The sequence below is a fragment of the Pygocentrus nattereri genome, chromosome 9 (assembly GCF_015220715.1).
Source record: "Pygocentrus nattereri isolate fPygNat1 chromosome 9, fPygNat1.pri, whole genome shotgun sequence".
NCBI classification, from domain to species: domain Eukaryota; kingdom Metazoa; phylum Chordata; class Actinopteri; order Characiformes; family Serrasalmidae; genus Pygocentrus; species Pygocentrus nattereri.
This window is the reverse complement of record NC_051219.1, coordinates 9,937,675-9,957,763: the sequence shown is the minus strand read 5'-3', so window position 1 is coordinate 9,957,763 and position 20,089 is coordinate 9,937,675. Positions and strand designations below refer to the sequence as shown.

General features: G+C 38.5%; 1 protein-coding gene across 1 annotated transcript; it reads left to right on the top strand.

The window, feature by feature from the left end:
* Nucleotides 1-1,111: 1,111 nt before the first annotated feature.
* On the top strand, nt 1,112-4,789 carry LOC108410467 (ly6/PLAUR domain-containing protein 3-like). The gene is made up of 5 exons (XM_017681553.2): nt 1,112-1,193; nt 1,427-1,540; nt 1,619-1,762; nt 1,874-1,984; nt 4,425-4,789. Exons 1-5 carry the CDS (start codon nt 1,145-1,147, stop codon nt 4,625-4,627), a joined length of 621 nt encoding a protein of 206 aa, XP_017537042.1. The 5' UTR covers nt 1,112-1,144; the 3' UTR covers nt 4,628-4,789.
* The last annotated feature ends 15,300 nt before the right edge of the window (nt 4,790-20,089 follow it).

Sequence of the window (20,089 nt, the reverse complement as noted above, 5' to 3'; positions counted from 1 at the left end):
CCCAAATACAGGAACCAGAAATATAGCTGTGTATCTTCATTACCTGAGAACTTTCCTCATAGTAAACTAGGCCCAGTCTCACTAGCCTGAGGTGATAAGAGGAAGACGGAGATGGGGTGAGGAGCTGGAGCTGAAGAATAATCAGGCATCAGGGTGTTCCCCATCTAATCGTCATGCCCCACTAAACCCACTATCTGTATACATGCTCCTGTAGTGGTAGGAAGCCAAAACCCAGTGAAACTAATCTATGTGTGCTACTGTTGCCTTGTGTGCTTGAGATATAAGAGTATATCAGTTAACATAGGAAGGACTGCAGTGCACCACTTTGTATCGGTTGGCTTTATGGATGTGCCGTGTGTTGTGGGAAGACAGATCAGCAGGCAGGGTTACGTTTAGCAGATCAGTGGAGATTAGCTATAAATGTGGCTCTCCTGTGGGTCTAGATGTGCCATAAATGTATTGCTTCATGTGTTTTATTAACTGAGCGTAATGACGCAGTAAATTCAGAGCACTTGGAGCTCAGCTATCACATTTAACCTTTGCACTTGTGTATATATGAATTCACCTGTTGTAAGTGAGATAAGCGAAATACTGCCCACACATTAAAATGTTGCCATCTCCAGTTTCATATGTCATCTCATCACATCTTGTATACCTTCTGGCCTTTCCCATAACCTACTGAGGATTATGTTCCCTCTCTCAGCCATGTAACAGATTTTCTGACCTGGAAAGTGTCAGCAGTGCTTTTAAAAACACCAAATCTATCAAATGAGTAGTTTGAAAAAAAACAAACAACTTTTTATTAAAAAAAATCAGAATTGAGATCTTCGCTTTTTCATTTTTCTTTCAGAAACTGTTTTTTTCATCCTTTTTCTTTCTTTCTTTTTTTTATGATTATCCGTGTCGATGCCAGTCATCAATACTGACTGAAAGCACATTTTTTACATCAGGAGATCACGAGTCCGATCCCTGGTGAGGCTACAGCTGTCCGTGGCTGGGAGTCCGAGAGAGACAACTTTGAAGGATGAACTACATTTATGGGAGCTTCTGAAAAGCCTCCAAGAAGCCACGCCCCCCCCCTTAGATCAGATTTATATCCAGCGCAGCTCTGCAGCCCATTTTAAACCTCTCAGATCCACCAACAATGAAGCTGCAACTAACGCTGGCGCTCATCTGTGTGCTCCTCCCAAAAGGTATAGAGCAAGATTTTATAATGTAAAGTTTCAGACTTCAGTTTAACCCGTTTATAGTATAAAATATAGTTTTAACCAAGTTCTTGTGTCTGTATTGCTAAAGAATCTTTCACATTTGACTTTTTCAGTGCAATCCTGTGTTTTACGTTACTGAAATTTAGCCTTTGAGGATGTCAGTGAACGTTGTCTCTTGCTGAACTGTTGTTTTAATGCCTGACTTCACTGTCTTCTAGTGAGGACATACGCCGTATGTTACCTGTGTACAACAGATGCATCTGGAACATGCAAAGAAATGCAGACGGCCTGTTCAGATCAGTGTGGCAGCCAGACCATCCTCATGAGAGTTGGTACGCATGAGCTCAGTAAAAAACGGTGCGATTCAGTCAGAAATGTATCCGCTAATTTGTGTGTGCTGTGTTCACTAGATGGTGTCCAAGTGGTGTCAAGTGCAAAAGCTTGTGCAGTAGCTTCACAGTGCGCCAATGGGAGTCTGAACCTGGGAGATGTGAAAATGACCGTCCACACGCAATGCTGCACCACTGATCGCTGCAACAGCCAGATTCCAGCAGGTAAAACCAAAAGCTTTGAGGACTGAACAAAGATTGTTGACCATTAAGTTCAACTGCACAACTGAAGATAAGGTGTTACATCTCTTCTTGTCGCTTGTTTTTCTGGTTAAGCTTTGCCATTTGGGTCTCCGAATGGAAAGACGTGTTACACCTGTGTTAATGATGACTGCAGAGGAACTGTGAGCTGTGAGGGGGATCAAGATCGCTGCGTCAGCACCACAGGTGGGGGGTCACTGTGCCAGTAAAATATCATTGAGACTGGGCGCTGAATCTCAGCTCCAAAGTGTGCAACATAGCACGGAAGTCCTGGTCCTTAATGACTGAGAACTGGTGTGCAGACCGCGGGTCACATAGCAACGAATTCTCGCCTGGCTAGTAGCGATTGATAAAGAAAAAGAGAAAGAGAAAGACAGATGAACATTTGGAGATGAATGAACTTATTCGCATTTATAAGCACCTTAGCTGGTGTCCTGGTACGTTAAATCTGCAACGAGAGACTGTCAGCCAATAAAGTTGCGAAGATGAAGGGGCTTCTCTTTCGAATACTCCCGTTCCACCTTAAATGGTACTGCATTTACATTCGGTGCCACAGGCAGAATTTAAGGTGGAACGGGAAAATTCAAACAAGAAGCTGGAGAATGAGAAGCGACCTCCGCCTCGGAAAACAGTCGAACCCATGAGAGACTTTTTACAAGAAACTCTACTTTTTAAGGAAAAGTTTCCTGGGAGAGATGGGAGGAAAGCAGCTACAGCTGAGCTGAAGCTTAAAGAGCAAAGTCAGTGTTTTCATTGATATTGTTTAGTCTGTACTGGGACATCAGCACATACTAAGACACCCTGGACGTTAAATGTTGTGGCTTCCAAGGTGGTTTGATTTTGTTGAGAGGACAAAATGTCTCTTCTTAAGATTTGGGTTGTGACTCCTGATCTGACCTGGCTTCTAATGAAGAGGGAGCCGGTCAGATTTCTCGCTCACTTACCCACTTTCAAGTCCCGCCATTTGCGTTCTGTCAACCTTATGTTATAAATGAGAAAATCGATTTGACGTTTGTGAATCGATTCAGAATCGTTCACGTCGGCATCGCGATGCTTCTAAGAATTGATTTTTTTCTCCCACCCCTAGTTACCAACAGTAGTTTTACAACCTCTCTTTATCTAGATCTTTATCTTTAATGTGTTTTATGTAAATATTGTGTATCATGGCAACAAAATGTAGCATCTCTAAATGGAAATAACAGTGTCAATAAAAAGAAAACTATCCAAACTATCAGGCAAAATAATGGGATGAGATAAAAGGTTCTGTTTTCACAGCGATGCTGTTCTGATTACCTGTCTTGTATTGCGCCTCATACCTAAACCATGTAGGCCAAAATGCCTCTGCTGTCGACTGAATTGACGGATTTATGCTAATATGTCAGACAGTACACAGTTAGAAAAATGTACCTGCACAGAATCTTCATTTCTGTCATCAAGGAACAAACAATCTAAGTGTTCCCTCAAAGGTACAACAGTGGTTTTAAGGCCTAATTGTGCGACTTAAATAAGTTTTCCCAGGTAAAAACTACATGTTTGTATCTCTTCATAACCAAATGCTTTAAAACAGAGCAATAAAATAAAACCTTAGAAATCATTTCAGTGGATTATGGTTCAGTTATGTTCCCTAACAAAGCCACTGAGATGCAGCCTTGATGCGACCACCCCAGTGACAGTTGTGCCTTTATTTCTAAGTGTAGTAAAAAAGAGAGGCAGGGGAAACAAAAGATAAAAGGCTTTTTAAAAGCAAAGGCTAAAGCAAGTGATTGTGGTGGTTGGTTAGTGTGGTGGTTAACACCTTTGCCTTCTACACTGTAGACTGGGGTTCAATCCCCCACCAGGGCAAGCACCCTACACTATACCAATAAAGGTCCTTGGGCAAGACTCCTAACACCACCTTGGCCTACCTGTGTAAAAAATTATCAACCTGTAAGTCGCTCTGGATAAGAGCGTCAGCCAAATGCCGTAAATATAAAGTGATCTGACAAGGGTTTTTTTTTTTTTTTTGCTAAAGTCTTTAAAGACATTTCTAAACTAATGAAACACAAATCTTAAAGATTCTGTCGAGGGGATTTAAGAACAGGGGATTTAAGAATCAGTAGCCGGGAAATTTGACATAAACATTACTGACTAACATTCATTTTATCAGGATATTAAGATGGGCATGATGATAATTCCCACAGCGATGCCGCTCTGATTGGCTGTGCTGCATTAGACCTCATGCAAAAACCCACCCACACCCCTTATAGTTTCAGGGTGAACAGGCGGGGCTAAACTGGTGTGAACAGGCAGAGAGACGCACACATGTTGCTTTTTGTGAGATCAGTTTAAACCAGGCTGGTCTAGAGCTTCAGTTTATATAGTGACTGTATGAACTGGGGAGTGAATTGTGTGTTTTGAAACTATAACAATGTTTACATCCTACATCAAAGACTTTTATTAAAAAAAACTTTTTTAATGATTTGGGCTCTTTAAAGTGAAAAGAAAAGAAAAAAATAAGTGAAAGAATTTAAGTTATTTAAAAATACCACCACTTTTTGTCTGAATTTGCCGTTTATCTGTCTAAATGTATTAAGCGTATTCATGTAAGTAACGCCTTCCTCTTTCTCACCTACGTCTGCCTTCACAGTTACAGCTGGTAATACTCAAGTAACAGGAAAGGGATGTGTGAGCAGAAGTCTCTGTACCGCGGATTCATCCAGCATGAAGGCAGCTGGAGTCACTGGAAGCGTGAGCTGCTGTGAGGGGGATCTGTGTAACACTGCTGAGGGGGTTAAGCTGAGCCTCCTCATCATGGTGGCCCCTCTGATCTCCTCCACCCTCTTCCACTAAACTCTTTGGGCCTCAAGAACTTTTTCCACATTTTAATAATTTTTTTTTAAATCTTTTGACTTCACAGAAGTGTAAATATTACAAAATGACTGAAGGGAGAGTCTGGATGTTTATAATGATGGTTTTTGTAATCAAAATGCCTAATAAACAGTGTAAATACTGAGTCTGTTTTCATCTGAATTATATATTGAATTAGTTCAAGCCACTGTCCCACAGTCAGAAAAAAAATGGAGTATTCAGACCTTTAGATATTTGCAGGATTATGTTATGATCTATTTAAACACAAGTTATGAATTAAAATAGTAATAAGATAAATATTTCACTGTCATCAGAAGAAAACCTTGCATCCCCAAAATGGCAACTTTACAGAAGAAGGAAAAAACCTACTCTACTTTTAATGAAAGTCAATGGAACCAGAATTTTTTCCCGAGTCATTTTGGACGGTTTCTTTTGGTCTGTTCATCGTGAAATTGACCTACAACGTACAGAGCGACAGGGTTTTTCAGATTATGTCAAAAACTGAAAAACGTCAAAAATGTAGGTACGAGGTTTCGACAGCAGCACTACACAAAAACCATCATTTATAGGGAGCTTTCCATTGGGACTCCTTTCTACTCCTAAATTTGCAGTTGTGAAAATGATACAAACAAGCAAGCAAACAAAATTGCTGTTACAAGTTTTCATATCACCACCAAAACACAAAAGGTATTCCATGGGCGGGGCCTTATTTTAGCCACACCCCTGCCTTTTAGCACAGGCAGTGAGACTGCATCCCTGCCCCTCACGGCCACATGGTGAGCAGTTAGATCCTATGGTTTTAAAGTAAATGATTCTGAAAATTAGTGGGTAACCTTAAAAATAGTCCCTGCAGCAACACATTTACTGCAAGAATCCTGTTTTTGTTTCTTTGTTTGTTTTAATGAAATTCCACGATTTAGTGTGTACAACCATTTAAAGCTGTCCCTTTTTTCCCCACTGATCTGGATATGGATTGGTACTGGCTGGTACAGGGCTACAAAGTCATCAGATGGATTCAACTTGTTTACTATGTAGAATAGACTAACCTTTCAAGTGAAATGTGTTCACAGCTCTGAGTCAATTTGCTAGAATGATCCATACACTCTGCAATTAATTAGTGAGTACATTTCTTAATGCTCTGGCGTTGGCATACAAGAAGACAAGTGAAGGCACTTCAACAGGCAGGAAGAAAGGCCCAGCCCAGTGCTACTGAATAACTGAGGAAGGTCACCAATAGCCATATAACTTCTCTCTATGGGAGACAATAAACCCACTGAAGCATTAAACAGCTGTGTACTGTATTCAGGGCCGTGCTGTGTCATTATATTCAGTACTGTGTGTGTCTGTACTGTGACTCTATTTAGAACATTCTGTTCTGCCAACAAGTGCTGCCTGCAACTTGTCACGTGTGGCTGGGCCTAATCTTGGCTTCAGTCCAGCTATAAAACTGCTTCAGTCCAGCTATAAAACTGCATCAGTCCAGCTATAAAACTGCATCAGTCCATTGTTTTAAAGGCTGGTTAATGTCTGATACCTGCGCACAAGAAATAAACTTCAGTTCTCCAGACATGCGGCTAGAACCCTGGTTTGTGATGGGGTTCTGATTCCTCCAGTGGTGGACAGTAACTAAGTAAATGCAATTCGTTTCTGTATTGTTTCTGTATTTTTTTGTGTATCTGTACTGAAGTTTCTCCGTTCTGGGCGACTTTTTCCTTTCACTCCGCTACATTTCAGAGTCTAATATCCGACTTTTTACTCCACTACATTCTGAGAAATCTGTCGTTCCTTTTGGTTTCTGTGTGGGCTGGTTTATGTTTATGAACAGACGCCTACAGATCAACATAGTAAAGGAGCTCATCTGTGATCCTGAGTTTAAAGCCAGTTTTTATTCAACTTAAACTTGGAACTAAGTTGTAAATAAATCTGAAACTGAAACTTTGCTTGTGTGTAAAAAGTGATTTCAGAGCCACTCGGTTCTCCCTGATGGAAACTGTTTACCTTCAGTGTTTTGTGCTTCTGATCATTTTAATAGACGTCAGCGTCACTAATTAATGACCTTCTATTAAAAGACTGGTTTACCAAGAGAGACGCTGGAGGACTTTCACCTGAAATGAGTTCATGAAGCCAGTCTGGTTATAAAAATGATAACAGGACATCAGAGCCAGAATTACTCTTTTAGTACTTTTACTTTATACTTAAGTACATTTGAGGGAAAATACTTTAGTACTTTTACTCAAGTGGAGGTCTAAAGGGAGGAACTTCTACTTTTACTGGAGGAATATTTTACTTTGGGCGTCTCTACTGTAGAGAACTGCTCATCACCTTCACTTTCTTAGACTGATGAGCTGCTGTTGTCCATTAACTTTAACTAAAACTGATAACTATAATACAGTATATACAGCATGCGTTATAAATCTTATGACCTGTATTTGTGTATATTATGCATAATGAATAATGATGAACGTACAAAGAATTAGTTCCGTTTTTTCCTCTTTTGACTTTTTTCTTTTATTATCCTGAAAACTCTTCCGCTGGTCTTGGTCTTGATCCGGACTCAACATGTCCAGGCCTCAGTCTTGACCCAAACTCCTCTCTAGGGGTGCTTTTCGTTTAACTGACTCCAGATGTCAACTAAATTACATAAATAAAATACATAAATCATTATTTGCTTTGTCCACTAGATGGCACTAGTCTTCAAAATATTTGCTGACTCAGAGCTACACAGATATAAACTACGAACTCTGGTTCAGCTCAGAGTCCACAAACATTCACAAAAGTGATAAAGTAATTAGGGAATGACAACAATAACGCATTGTATTATATTAAAAATATATTTTAAAAATATTTTTAAGAAAAAAAGTTGTTTTACTACTACTACTACTACTACTACTACTACTACTAATAATAATAATAATAATAATAATAATAATAATGAGTATGATGGCACGGTGGCGTGGGCAGCACTGTCACCTCACAGCGAGGAGGGCCTGGGTTCGATTCCCTAGCCGGGTGACTGGGGTCCTCTCTGTGTGGAGTTTGCATGTTCTCCCCGTGTCTGTGTGGGTTTCCTCCCACAGTCCAAAGACATGCAGTCAGGCCAATTGGACATGCTAAATTGCCCCTGGGTGTGAGTGACTGTCTGTCTGCCCTGCGATGGACTGGCGACCTGTCCAGGGTGTATCCTGCCTTCTGCCCGATGGGATAGGCTCCAGCACCCCCCGTGACCCTGACGGAGAAGCAGCTTAGACAATGGATGATGACTGACTATTATTATTAGTAGGAGTAGTATTATTAAAAAGAAAATAATTATTAGAAATTAGAGGGTTTTGTAGAAAACAGCTTGAATTGTGGGACGGAAGGAGGGACATGACTGCTGACTTTGTTTAAAGTATTTGACTTCAGTGTCTGTATCTGTAGTCTCATTATTGTCTATTGTCATTTATAGCTGTACATCATTTTAATAGGTTATTATACTGTATATTTGTTACAGGATAGCTGAGTGGAGGTTTAAAAACACTGGAAAACGGGAAGTTCCGATGCAGGAATGTTTATTAAGTCCACAGCAAAAAAGTGCACGGTGTTCCAAAATCCCAAAAATAATTAATTCAAAAAGAAAAATGAAAATAAAGGAAAAACAAAACAACATAAACTGATCAACTTGATACAAACTCCTATCAAAAAATACACCTTCAACTATGGCCTTACGAACAGAACTGAACACTAAGCCAGCTTCACCCTCACTAACCAAACATGCAAGTTCTCCATTTTATAAACCCCTTAACCTATTGGGTTCAACCAACCACAGGTAAGTTTGCAGGTAAGTTTTAAAATGTACCAATTCTTTATATTTATAAATTTTACTTTAGTTAATCTATATTATTTAATCAATATTTTAACATAAATATAAAACATTTAATATTAAAACATTCCTACTGCAACTACTATTTGGAACCATGAAAGCTGGTCCCCCTCCCCCTGCTCAAGCATGGGAGATGGAACATTCCACTTATAGGACAACCCCAAGACTACATAACCCACAACCCCCCTTGGCTCGGATCCGTTGACCTGCCACAGGCTGCTGTCATGCAGGAACAAGCAGGTAAGTCAAACTCATCACAAAACAAAGTTCTTTCAAATAAATAGAGTCATAGATAAATTGGTCATTCTCTACACCATCAGTTGGCCACCCTGAACAGTGCAAGATAATCACAATTGTTTTGATTTGCAGAGTCTCAAAAAGGTCCGCCTGGTGTTTACCACTGCAGCCATGTGGGTAACAATAAAAGAGTCTTTAAAACTTGGCGGTTGTCTTGTGTTTTCTAAAATTTCATGGAACGGACAAGAGCTCCGTTACAATATTATATCATTATATTATAGAGGTATTAGGTCAGATTCACATCTTTATCAGTAAATATACCTACAGCTCGTGTAAATACAGATTCAGATTCAGATTCAGATTCAGATTCCTTTATTGATCCCAGGGGGAAATTGCAGTTGTTACAGTTGCAGCCATTTATGTTAAAATAAACACTTTACTAATAACTTAAGAGAATATAAAGAGAATTTACAGCATGTACACCAGATTTAAGTACTTAAGAATATAGTATAGTATGTTGGCGGTGATTGAGATAGTAATGTGAAACATCAGGAATAAAGCAATTACAATTATTTAAATTAATTTAGTGTCCTTCTGAGTTTTTGCACACACAGTTGTTGTTATTGCACATAGGAACAGTTTGGTATTGAGTTTGTGAATCACACACTGAGGGAGGAGTTATAGAGTTTGATGGCCACAGGTAAGAATGACCTCCTGTGGCGCTCTGTGGTCATTTCGGTAGAGTGAGTCTTGAGCTGAATGAGCTCCTGTGTCTCATCACCATGTCGTAGAGTGGGTGGGAGCCATTGTTCATAATGGCCTGCAGCTTAGACAGCGTCCTCCTCTCCGACACGGCCGTCAGCGAGTCCAGCTCCACACCCACAACATCACCGGCCTTGTGGATCAGTTTGCTGAGTCTGTTGGCGTCTGCCATCCTCAGCCTGCTTCCCCAGCATGCAACAGCATAGAGGACAGCACTCGCCACCACAGACTCATAGAAGATCCTGAGCATAGTCCGGCAGATGTTGAAGGACCTCAGGTGCCTCAGAAAATAGAGACGACCTTGGCTCTTCCTGTAGGGGGCATCAGTGTTCTTAGCCCAGTCCAGTTTATTGTCAATATACACACCCAGATATCTATAATCCTCCAGTGTCCACACTGACCCCCCTGATGGACACAGGGGTCACCAATGCCTTGTCCCTCTACAGGTCCACCCCCAGTTCCTTTGTCTTTGTCACATTAAATTACACAAAATTGTCACAGTAAATACAACTGCGTTTATCAAACCCATCACCCACAAGAGCAGAGTGTCTGCCCTGATTTTACTGCTTCACTCCAGCATCTCAGGCAGCATCACGGTTCAGTAACACAGTAGTATGGAGCTCATTAGGCAGCGCAAACACCAAGAGGAGGAATTTCACTCTGGCAGAAATCAGTCCAGTTAGTAGGGGAGTTCAGGACTCTGTTGTAGGGCATATAAGTGACAGTGTAAAGCAATTCAGTAATCAGATAATGTGAAACTTCAGGTCTACATGAGTCAGTCATCAGATTTCCGCTTTGCAACCAGCCAATAAACTCACAGAAGAAGACGTGACGGAAATGTAACGTGAAACCTTTTTGAACATACATCATCGAGAAGACGAAGGCTTAAATCTTTGATTATGCAGATTTCAGTGTCACTCCAACATGGTTTTCCTGCCAGCTGCCAACACTGCTTGCCTATGTCCAGTTGCACCAGTTGCACCAATTCTCGGCAGCCAACTCAAGAATCAATGAATCCTGTTTACCAAGAATGGGTGCAGCTGCTTTTAGCTCCGTGAGCACATTCCGTACATGTACTTTAAAGCTTACACATATTTTTTCTCATATGATCTTGCATGGCACCGGTCACAACATAGAGCATCAGGTTCAGTTACGGCATGGAGTATAAAGTTCAGTTTTTGTCAACAGTAGGATTTTAATAAGGATTTAAATATGGCTTTGAATGTGGATTAGCCAATCACATTACAGAACTGCCAGTCCATTTCATTAAGTCATAAGTGTTAATGTTATAAATGAATTTAATAATAGTGATTTTTAAAATAAAGCACCTTTAAACAGTAAAATGTCATGATTGTGTTACTGTGTTTAGTTTGTATTTATAGTAGAGCTAATCTTATTTAGTAATACGTCTAGTTTAGCAGCCGATCATAAACATGCCGAGCCATCAGGATTAACACACGGTGGAGCTGAGTATGAAACCTCTGAAGTGGCCAGTTTTTTTGAACCTGTACTAAACTAAAATGAAACCTCTGCCAAGCTAGTGGCAAAGTTTAGCATGAGCCAAACATGAACCTGTTTTCCATTATCCCACCATCCATGATGGGATCCCTCTCCTGTGGATCATGCTGGCATATTCTTGCTCTGTCCCCTCATCATTCCCATCACCTGTGTCTTGTCAAGGAGGGCGTTCCCTGACGAGGGGTAAGTTTAAGGAAAGAAAGTGAAAGTGTCCAACACCCTTTAACTGCAGGCTTATGACTGAGTTACTATTTAGCCTAAGGGACATTATTCAGTCACTACTATGAATGATCCTGTAATTACTATCATACCATTATATAATTATGAGGTTATGGTTGGAAGATTTTTTTTTAACTGCTACCTCCACCCCCACCCCCCTTCCCCCCGGAGGACAATTTTTTTCTTTATTACTAGTATAGCAAATTTCTTTAAGTCTATGCTGCCGTCGTGTAGAGGGAGGACAACAAATTGCAAACATACAAGCAAACAAAAATTACAAGGGGGAATAAAGGAGGAAAACAATGGTAGATGTTGGGAGAAGAAATAAATAAATAAAAGAAACATACAGAACATGTAAAAAAAAAAACAACAAAAAAAAAAACAATTGTTATGTTGGTACCCTCAGAGAATGAATTGAGCTTTAGTTATTTGTAATATTTGGCATATGAATTTATTTTGTGTGTGTGTGTGTGTGTGTGTGTGTGTATAAGTCCAGGAACATTCAGGTAGGGGCACCACAGGTAGGTCTAAAAGCCGATGGAAGTTAAGGTGCTTGTACCATGGTGTTTAGTGTTGACCATGTTTTTGGTAGTCATGTGATTTGTTTTTTAAAAGATGCTGAGATTTTTTCCATTGATTGATGATCTTTTTTCTTGTTTTCCAGTTTTTCAGAAAAGTCTTTTAAGCGATGGTTAGCGCCACCAAAAGTGCTCTGTTTCAAAAACCCAATGGTAGCATCAACACTGAGAGCTTGGAGGAAACTACACAAGATCACTCACACTATAATTTCACCCTCCAAACAAGCCCGACTTTCCTGCCACCAAAAACACAACTTTACACAAATGGAATGCGACTATTTGAGAAGCGGCTAAGAAAATGTGTGTGTGTGTGTGTGTGTGTGTGTGTGAAAGACAAAGGTATTACACACTTACAGCACATTCTACAGAATAAGAACTTTAACCATTTCACATTTAACTAAGGTATATGGCATTGAGCGTAATCTGTTTTTGGAATATCATCAGCTTAGATCCATATTAAACTCAAAAATGAAAAATCAAAAAAGATTTACTAGAACTAAGTCCACTCATTTCAGAATTCCTAAACATCTCCTCCTAAAAAAAATCAAAAATTGATAAATTGCTATCTGAGTCCAAACAATATATGCATCAAGGAAAAAGTGGGAAGAAGATCTCTCAGTTACTTCCTCTACCAACCTCTGGACAAACATCCTGGAAAACACATTTAGCATGACTAACAATACTAACCTCCTCCTCATGCACTATAAGGTCATTCACAGGGTACACTACACTGGGCAAAGGCTCTATAAAATGGGAATAATCTGTGTACACTGTTCACTAAACACTCCTGACAATTACATACATGCCTTCTGGTACTGCACACCAGTCAAGAACTTCTGGCAACTTGTTATAAACCAACTAACTCTATTGTTAAAACAGCCCATCTCCCCATCCCCATCACTCTGTCTGTTAGGAGGCTGTTTTTAAGGAATTCCAGATTCAATGACTTGATAGAAGGCTATTTATTTTGAATGTATTATAAATAAGGAAGGACAGTTTCTCAATATCAACCTAAATGAATCCTTTACAGTTTAAAAAGGGATCAAGTTTAGATTAAGAGGTCCTTATTAGCCCCACAACTGGGAAATTTCACCTCGGCATTTGACCCATCCATGCAGTGAAACACCACATAAACACTAGTGAAGATCCACACTAGGGGGCAGTGAGCACACTTGGCTGGAGCGGTGGGCAGCCCTATCCACAGCGCCCGGGGAGCAATTGGGGGTTAGGTGTCTTTCTCAAGGACACCTCAGTCATGTACTTTCAGCTCAGGGCTTCCCTAACCTCCAGTCCACAACTGCCCCAGGGTTTCCGTTTTAGAAACTATTCATAAAGCCTGTAGCCCAGTGACATCCACATGCTAGTATGTGCCAGTAGCACTAAACAGAAATGTCATGCAGACATGTGACCAGGAATGCGAGTGGAGTTGACATTGGCTGTGTGTCAGCTGAGTGCTGAGGTCTTACTTTCATTTCTTCAGAACATATAGCAGAATTCTCTTTCATATCATTTTAGTGCATTAACATACCAGTGGATTTCAGAAATCTTTCCTGGCAACAGTTCCATATTTCCATAGTAATCTGTAATACGATGGAAACAGAACTGTGAAATAAAGTAGAACTTTGCACGTCATCTACACGGTAACTATTTTCTTGTATTTGTGGTATGCAAAGCATAACTATACACAGTCTTCATAACAATGCACAGAGCCTACCCAACCATTGTCATAGCCTGCCCAGCCAGTGGCCTCGGCTCGTTATATCAGAGCTGCATTAGAGCAGCCAGATGAAGAACTGCTGTGCCTTCCGGGTTGCACGCCACAGGGGACCCCACCGTATCCACAGAACAGTAAATGGAAATCCTTCATTGTTAAAAGACCCTTATTAGTCCTGCAATGGGGAAATTTCACCTCCGCATTTAACCCATCCATGCAGTGAAACACCACATACACACTAGCGAATGCACACACAGTGCCGGAGAGGTGGGCAGCCCTATCCACAGCACTGGGGGAGCAGTTGGGGGTTAGGTGTCTTGCTCAAGGGGACTTCAGTCATGTACTGTTGCCTCAGGGATTCAAACAGTTGATGGAAATGTGGCAGAAGACATTTGCCCCATCATAGCTTTTGATTGTTCACTGCCTGTGTTATTTTGTTTGGCTAGGCTAGCATTCGTTTCTGCTAACTTCACCCCAAATGGACAAGTCTCAGGGCGATGGGTACATAATAGTTTTTTTTCAGTAAATTACTATGGACATGCAAAACATGGATCTATTGTTCAGCATTAATGGTGCCTTCACAGATGTTCACGTCACCCATGCCAAGTACATACCAGAAAATTGCTGGTAAGCACCACATCTTATATTTTATATTATATTTACCTATTAAATACTAGCTGCTCACCATACCATAAAATAAAGTGCTACCATATTATGTTTAAAATGAACAAGTGTTTCTCATCTGTAAATTATTATCTTTAGATCAGATGTGCTGCAATGCAGGGGAGCCGGGATGTCGAGTAGTAGGTGGTAAGAACAAGTTTAAGTCAGTTTAATTAGGAAGTTTCGTGCCAGAGCAAGCAGAGCAATTGAAAGTCTTTGAAAGACAGGGTGTGTTTATCCAAACACAAAGACCAGAAAATGAAAATTAAATAGCAAGAATTACAGAAACCAGAAGCATATCTCTGTATACTCATTACCTAAGAGCCTTCCTCATGCCGTACCAAGCCCAGGTGCTCATACATGAAGCTTTTTTTTGTTTGTTTTTCTTCATCTATGTATACACTTGGTCTCTCTGACTTCCCCATAACCCACTGAGAATTCAGTTGTGCTTATTTTATACAACCCCACTTATAAAAAAGTTGTGACGCTGTGCAGAATGTAAATAAAAATGCAATCCATACGATGTGCAAACCATGTAAAACATATTTTTAAGGAAAATACTAAAAAGACAACATATCAAAAGTTGGAACTGAGAAATTTTATTGGTTTTTGAAAAATATATGCCCAATTTGAATTTGATGCTAACAACTAGCTCCAAAAAAATTGGGACAGAGGCATGTTTACCACTGTGTTTCATCACCTCTTGTATTAACAGCACTCTAAGTGTTTGGGAACTGAGGAAACACTGCTGTAGTTTTGAAAGTGAAATGTTTTCCCATTCTTTTTTGATATAGTATTCCAGCTTCTCAGATGCAGAATGCAGAGTGTGGTTTGATATTGTATCCCTGAAAAAGCATGGCAGCATATGTTGTCAAAACATGGATCTGTTGTTCAGCATTAATGGTGCCTTCACAGATGTTCACGTCACCCATGCCATGTGCATTAATGCACCCCTATACCATCATGAATACTGGCTTTGGACTGCACTGATAACAAGTTTAATGGTCTTTAGCCCAGAGGACACAGTGTCCATGATTTTCAAAAAGACCACACGACCACAGGACACTTTTCCACTTCACCTCAGTCCATGTAAATAAATGACCACAGGACCAGAGAAGGTGGCAGCATTTCTGAATCTTGTTTATATAAGATTTCTTCTTTGTGTTTTAGAGTTTTAACTTGCATTTGTGGATGCAGCAACAAAATGTTTTCACAGACAGTGGTTTTCAGAGGTGCTTCTGAGCCCATCCAGTGATTTCCACACTGATGATTTACAGAATCATGTCTGTTTTTAACGCAGTGTCATCTGAGGGCCCAAAGATCATGGCCAGCAAATACTGTTTTTTGGCCTTGTTATTAACATACAGATTTCTCCTGATTCTATGAATCTTTTATTGTTATTATGTACCGTATGTGATGAAAAACAAAAGTTCTTTACTATTTTACATTGAAAAATGCTATTCTTGAATTGAAAATTATGTTTGCATTATGCGTTTGTACTATTTTCAATTAAACATATGGTTTAAATGATTTATACATCATTGCATTTTACATTTATATTTACATTTACAGCATTTAGCATTTTGTTTGTATTTACATTTTGCACAGCATCTCAACTTTTTTGGAAATGGGGTTGTATAAATTATAAATAAATAAATAAATAAATAAATAAATAAATAAATAAATAAATAAATAAAAAAACTTGTACAGACTGTAATCATATTTTCGCTCTGCTCCGCGGGGCTCGTCTAGATTTGCCATTCAAAAAATTGACATGGGCAGACGACTATGTAAATATCTATTTAGCAATATGTGTGGATGTGCAGGTTATGATTGATCTTTTCTTGTCGTTTCCTCTCCGTGTGTAAAAGGATTACCTTACAGCAATTCTGAGAAAGGGCGTTGCCCTAGTCAGTAAAGAGAGATGGAAGAACAGTTTTGGCATGAAGAAGACAATTTTTCTCTGTCTCTTTTTCTGTGTTTTTCCAATATGTTAAACTCCACAAATACAATTTTCTGTTGCACTGTTTGCTTGTGCAGTCTTTCACAGAGTGGTGAACCCCTCCTCATCTTTACTTTTGAAAGATGCTTTTTATACTCAATCATGTTACTGACCTGTTGCCAATCAACTAACAGGTGTTTGTTTAGCATTACACAACTGTCCCAGCCTTTTGGTGCCCTGTCCCAACTTTTTTGGAACTTGCTGTTGGCATCAAATTCAAAATGGGCACATATTTTTCAAAAAGCAATAAAATTGTTATGTTTGCATTATGCATTTGTACTATTTTAAATGAAACAAATGGTTTAAATGATTTATACATCACTGCATTTTACATTTATATTTACATTTACAGCATTTCGCATTTTGTTTGTATTTACATTTTGCACAGCATCTCAACTTTTTTGGAAATGGGGTTGTATAAATTATAAATAAATAAATAAATAATAAAAAAACTTCTTCAGTCCAGCTGCACCTCTCCACCAGCTTTTGGTGACATTTCGTTTTGCTAACCACTTTTTTTGTTAAAGTTGAACGGAGAATAGTTTCGTGGACATTGATAAAACAATGTGAATTTTCATTTCCACGTCCTACATCAACAAACCTCTAATGTTATTTATTTGTTTGTTTATTTTATCAGCTGCTGATAAACGATAAATGTAATAGCAACAATATATCAGACCACACTGCAGCAATAGTTTGAAGAAAAAACAAAACAACAAAAAAAAAACAATAACTTTATATTATTAAAAAAATAAATAAATGAATGATCTGAGGCCCAGGTAGAGATCCTGGCTCTTACTGAACCGGAATGTTGTTCTGAATGTGAAAGCTTATTGATGGGAATGAGGGTAAACAGGATTTGTTTGTTCAGGTTGTACAGACTGTAATCATATTTTCGCTCTGCTCCGCGGGGCTCGTCTAGATTTGCCATTCAAAAAATTGACATGGGCAGACGACTATGTAAATATCTATTTAGCAATATGTGTGGATGTGCAGGTTATGATTGATCTTTTCTTGTCGTTTCCACACCGTGTGTAAAAGGATTACCTTACAGCAATTCTGAGAAAGGGCGTTGCCCTAGTCAGTAAAGAGAGTTGGAAGAACAGTTTTGGCATGAAGAAGACAATTTTTCTCTGTCTCTTTTTCTGTGTTTTTCCAATATGTTAAACTCCACAAATACAATTTTCTGCAGCAATAACTCGAAGTCACAGAAATTTCAACCTACCCCCTGAAGTCCTGAAAGTGGGTCAAAAGACCCTTAGTCCAAACTGATGACTCTGATGGCTCCAATTAGCACCCTTTCATTTGTAAATGTGGCCATTACCTGAAGAATCTGCAGGGGGACCCACAGCCTGCCTACACACAAACACCTCTCATCCCCCTCTGCCCAAATTCTACAGACAGGCCTGAGTGAGCTTGTTTCAAGAAACATACAGGAATTGGCAGCAAGATTATTCACAGGAAAAAAAATCTTACAACATCAATAGACACACTGCAGTTTACTTATATGCATTTCTTACTTTATATCCTTTAATTCTATTTACTTCATATCTTAGTCCTTAGTCAAAAACATGAAAAAATATTTCTCATTCTCATTCCTTTTTTTTATTTTCTTTTTGTTGTCCAAATTCGTCGTTACTCAACATAATTTATGCTCACATATTCTTTCCCCTTTTGTTCTTTTCTTTTTCTTTTCTTCACAAAAAATACAAGGTTTTGTCTATTCATTCTTTTAATTTTTTTAATTTTACCTTTTTCTTCACCTGCTTTTTCTTCTCCTGTTCTTCTCTTCCATTTCCTTCTTTCTTTTCTCTACATTGTTACATGTATGTATATATGAATATTATTTGAAAACTGTTTGACCATGCTGGCTAGCAAAATAAGCTGGCCAATAATAATATATGCTGGCTAATAAAAAAAGCAGGTGAAGAAAAAGTTAACAATAAAAATTTAAAAGAATAAATAGACAAAACCTTTTATTTATTTTTTTTGAAGAAAAGAAGGATAAGGATGAAAACTGTTTGACCATGCTGGCTAGCAAAATACAGAAACATAGATTAGCTGGGGGTAGGTTGAATAGTGTGTTACCTGCAAGCCTATGCATGCCAAAAGAGGACTGATAGTGCGCTCATGGTTAGGTAGAAGGAGGGGGCATGTCCTGAGCATGGTGGCATGGTGGTGCACATTTTGAACAAATTAAAGTTGATTTAAATTGAAGTTGATCTTTTTTTTTCAATTGGTTTGGCTCATTTCTTGAAACCGAGGTGACATTCTCAAAACACCATGTGAAACACAGCTCAAGAGACTTTTTTGGGCATTTTGAGGGAACTGACAATTTGTATAAAACACACATTTTGTTTTGAAGCATACATAAAGTGTATGGGGGAGATGTGTCGACTGCTACAAATACATGTGTGGCAAATGTACCAGGGACATACCCTGGCAGTGCCAGGTATGTTCTGACAGTGCAGACAGACTGCTGAGTGAGTGCTGAAATGCTAGCCACACAAAGAAATGCCACTCACTCACACACGCCGCCCCCCACTGCAGACTATTGTAAATATGTGTGGAATTGTTTTATTCTTGTATTTTTTGTATTATTTTTATAACAAAAATAAAAAGCATGGAAACATTTTTCACGCTGAAATTTCAGTCCTCTTGACACAAATGCTTCTGTTCATTACTCACAGCTGTACCTTGCTGTAAAATTTCTAATTCTCTATTTAAAATAAAAAAATAAATAATTCATTGTTTGCTTTTCTGCTCAAATAAAACTAAACTAAATACAAAATGTGTAATCTTTATATTATCAAATACAATAAACTGAATAGAACTAACTAGAAACTAAATAGCTAAACTCAATGGCAAACAACAACCTCCTGTGGTTCGCCAGTAATGGCCTTATTTACAGAACAAAAGACGGTGATTATAGGATGTTAGCTAAAATCCTTCAGGTCACTCGACCCGTCTCTGGATTCCAGAGGTAGAAATGTTAAATGACCCCTCTCTGGGACTTCTAGTGTTAATAGCACTAGCATGTTAACACATTTTTGTTTTATACAACATTTTGTTCTCAGGCTAAAGACAAAGGCTGACTCATTTTCTTTATTTCTTCATATTAGTCTAGGCACCTCTATATGTAACAGGCTGATTGGCTCCTTCAATTATTGCAATAAGGTTTAAATGATTTATCTGACTGTAATGTATGAAGTGAATCATGTTTTGAGCTTTTAACTGACTTGGATTTTACACTACAGTCATTTTGCTTTAGGTGACCTGATACCTGATACCTGTTTATTTAATTTTATTTTTTTAAATGATAGAACATTCCATTTTGCCACTAACAAAACAATGATAACACATTCAAAACTTTATCCAAATATTTCAGCAGTGACTGCTTCAGAAGTGACAATTTTAGGTAATTTTTTAAGAACTCAAAAATTCAATCCACACCATGACTTGCAAACTTGCTATATGCACATAAAATAGTATTTTTATTAAAACATTAAAACAAAAACTTTTTATTGGAAAATGAAACTCTTGATAAATCTAAATAGTTCAATTTCATGTAAAAAGAAACTAGAAAGATTCAAAAGATTTTTTTTTACCAATTTGTGGAAAAAATACAAAAGAAAAGCATTATTTTTACAAGTATAAATTTAGGGGTTAGTGTTTGGGACAGAAACCTCCCAGCAGAAAGTACCCTATCCATTTTGTGTGTGTATATATATATATATATATATATATATATATATATATATATATCTTCCTACTATCTAAATATCTCTATATATCAGATGAAAACTGATAGGCACCATTCCATTTCTTCAATGTTTATTACATTTATTTTAATTACAAAGATCATTGTAATAAACAGCATTCAGACTCTCCA

Bases quoted from the DNA above. Each gene is read 5' to 3' on its own strand.
- LOC108410467 (XM_017681553.2), top strand. From the start codon at position 1,145: ATGAAGCTGCAACTAACGCTGGCGCTCATCTGTGTGCTCCTCCCAAAA. The intron at 1,194-1,426 runs GTATAGAGCAAG...ACTGTCTTCTAG, and splicing joins CTGTGTGCTCCTCCCAAAAG to TGAGGACATACGCCGTATGT. The intron at 1,985-4,424 runs GTGGGGGGTCAC...CTGCCTTCACAG, and splicing joins TCGCTGCGTCAGCACCACAG to TTACAGCTGGTAATACTCAA.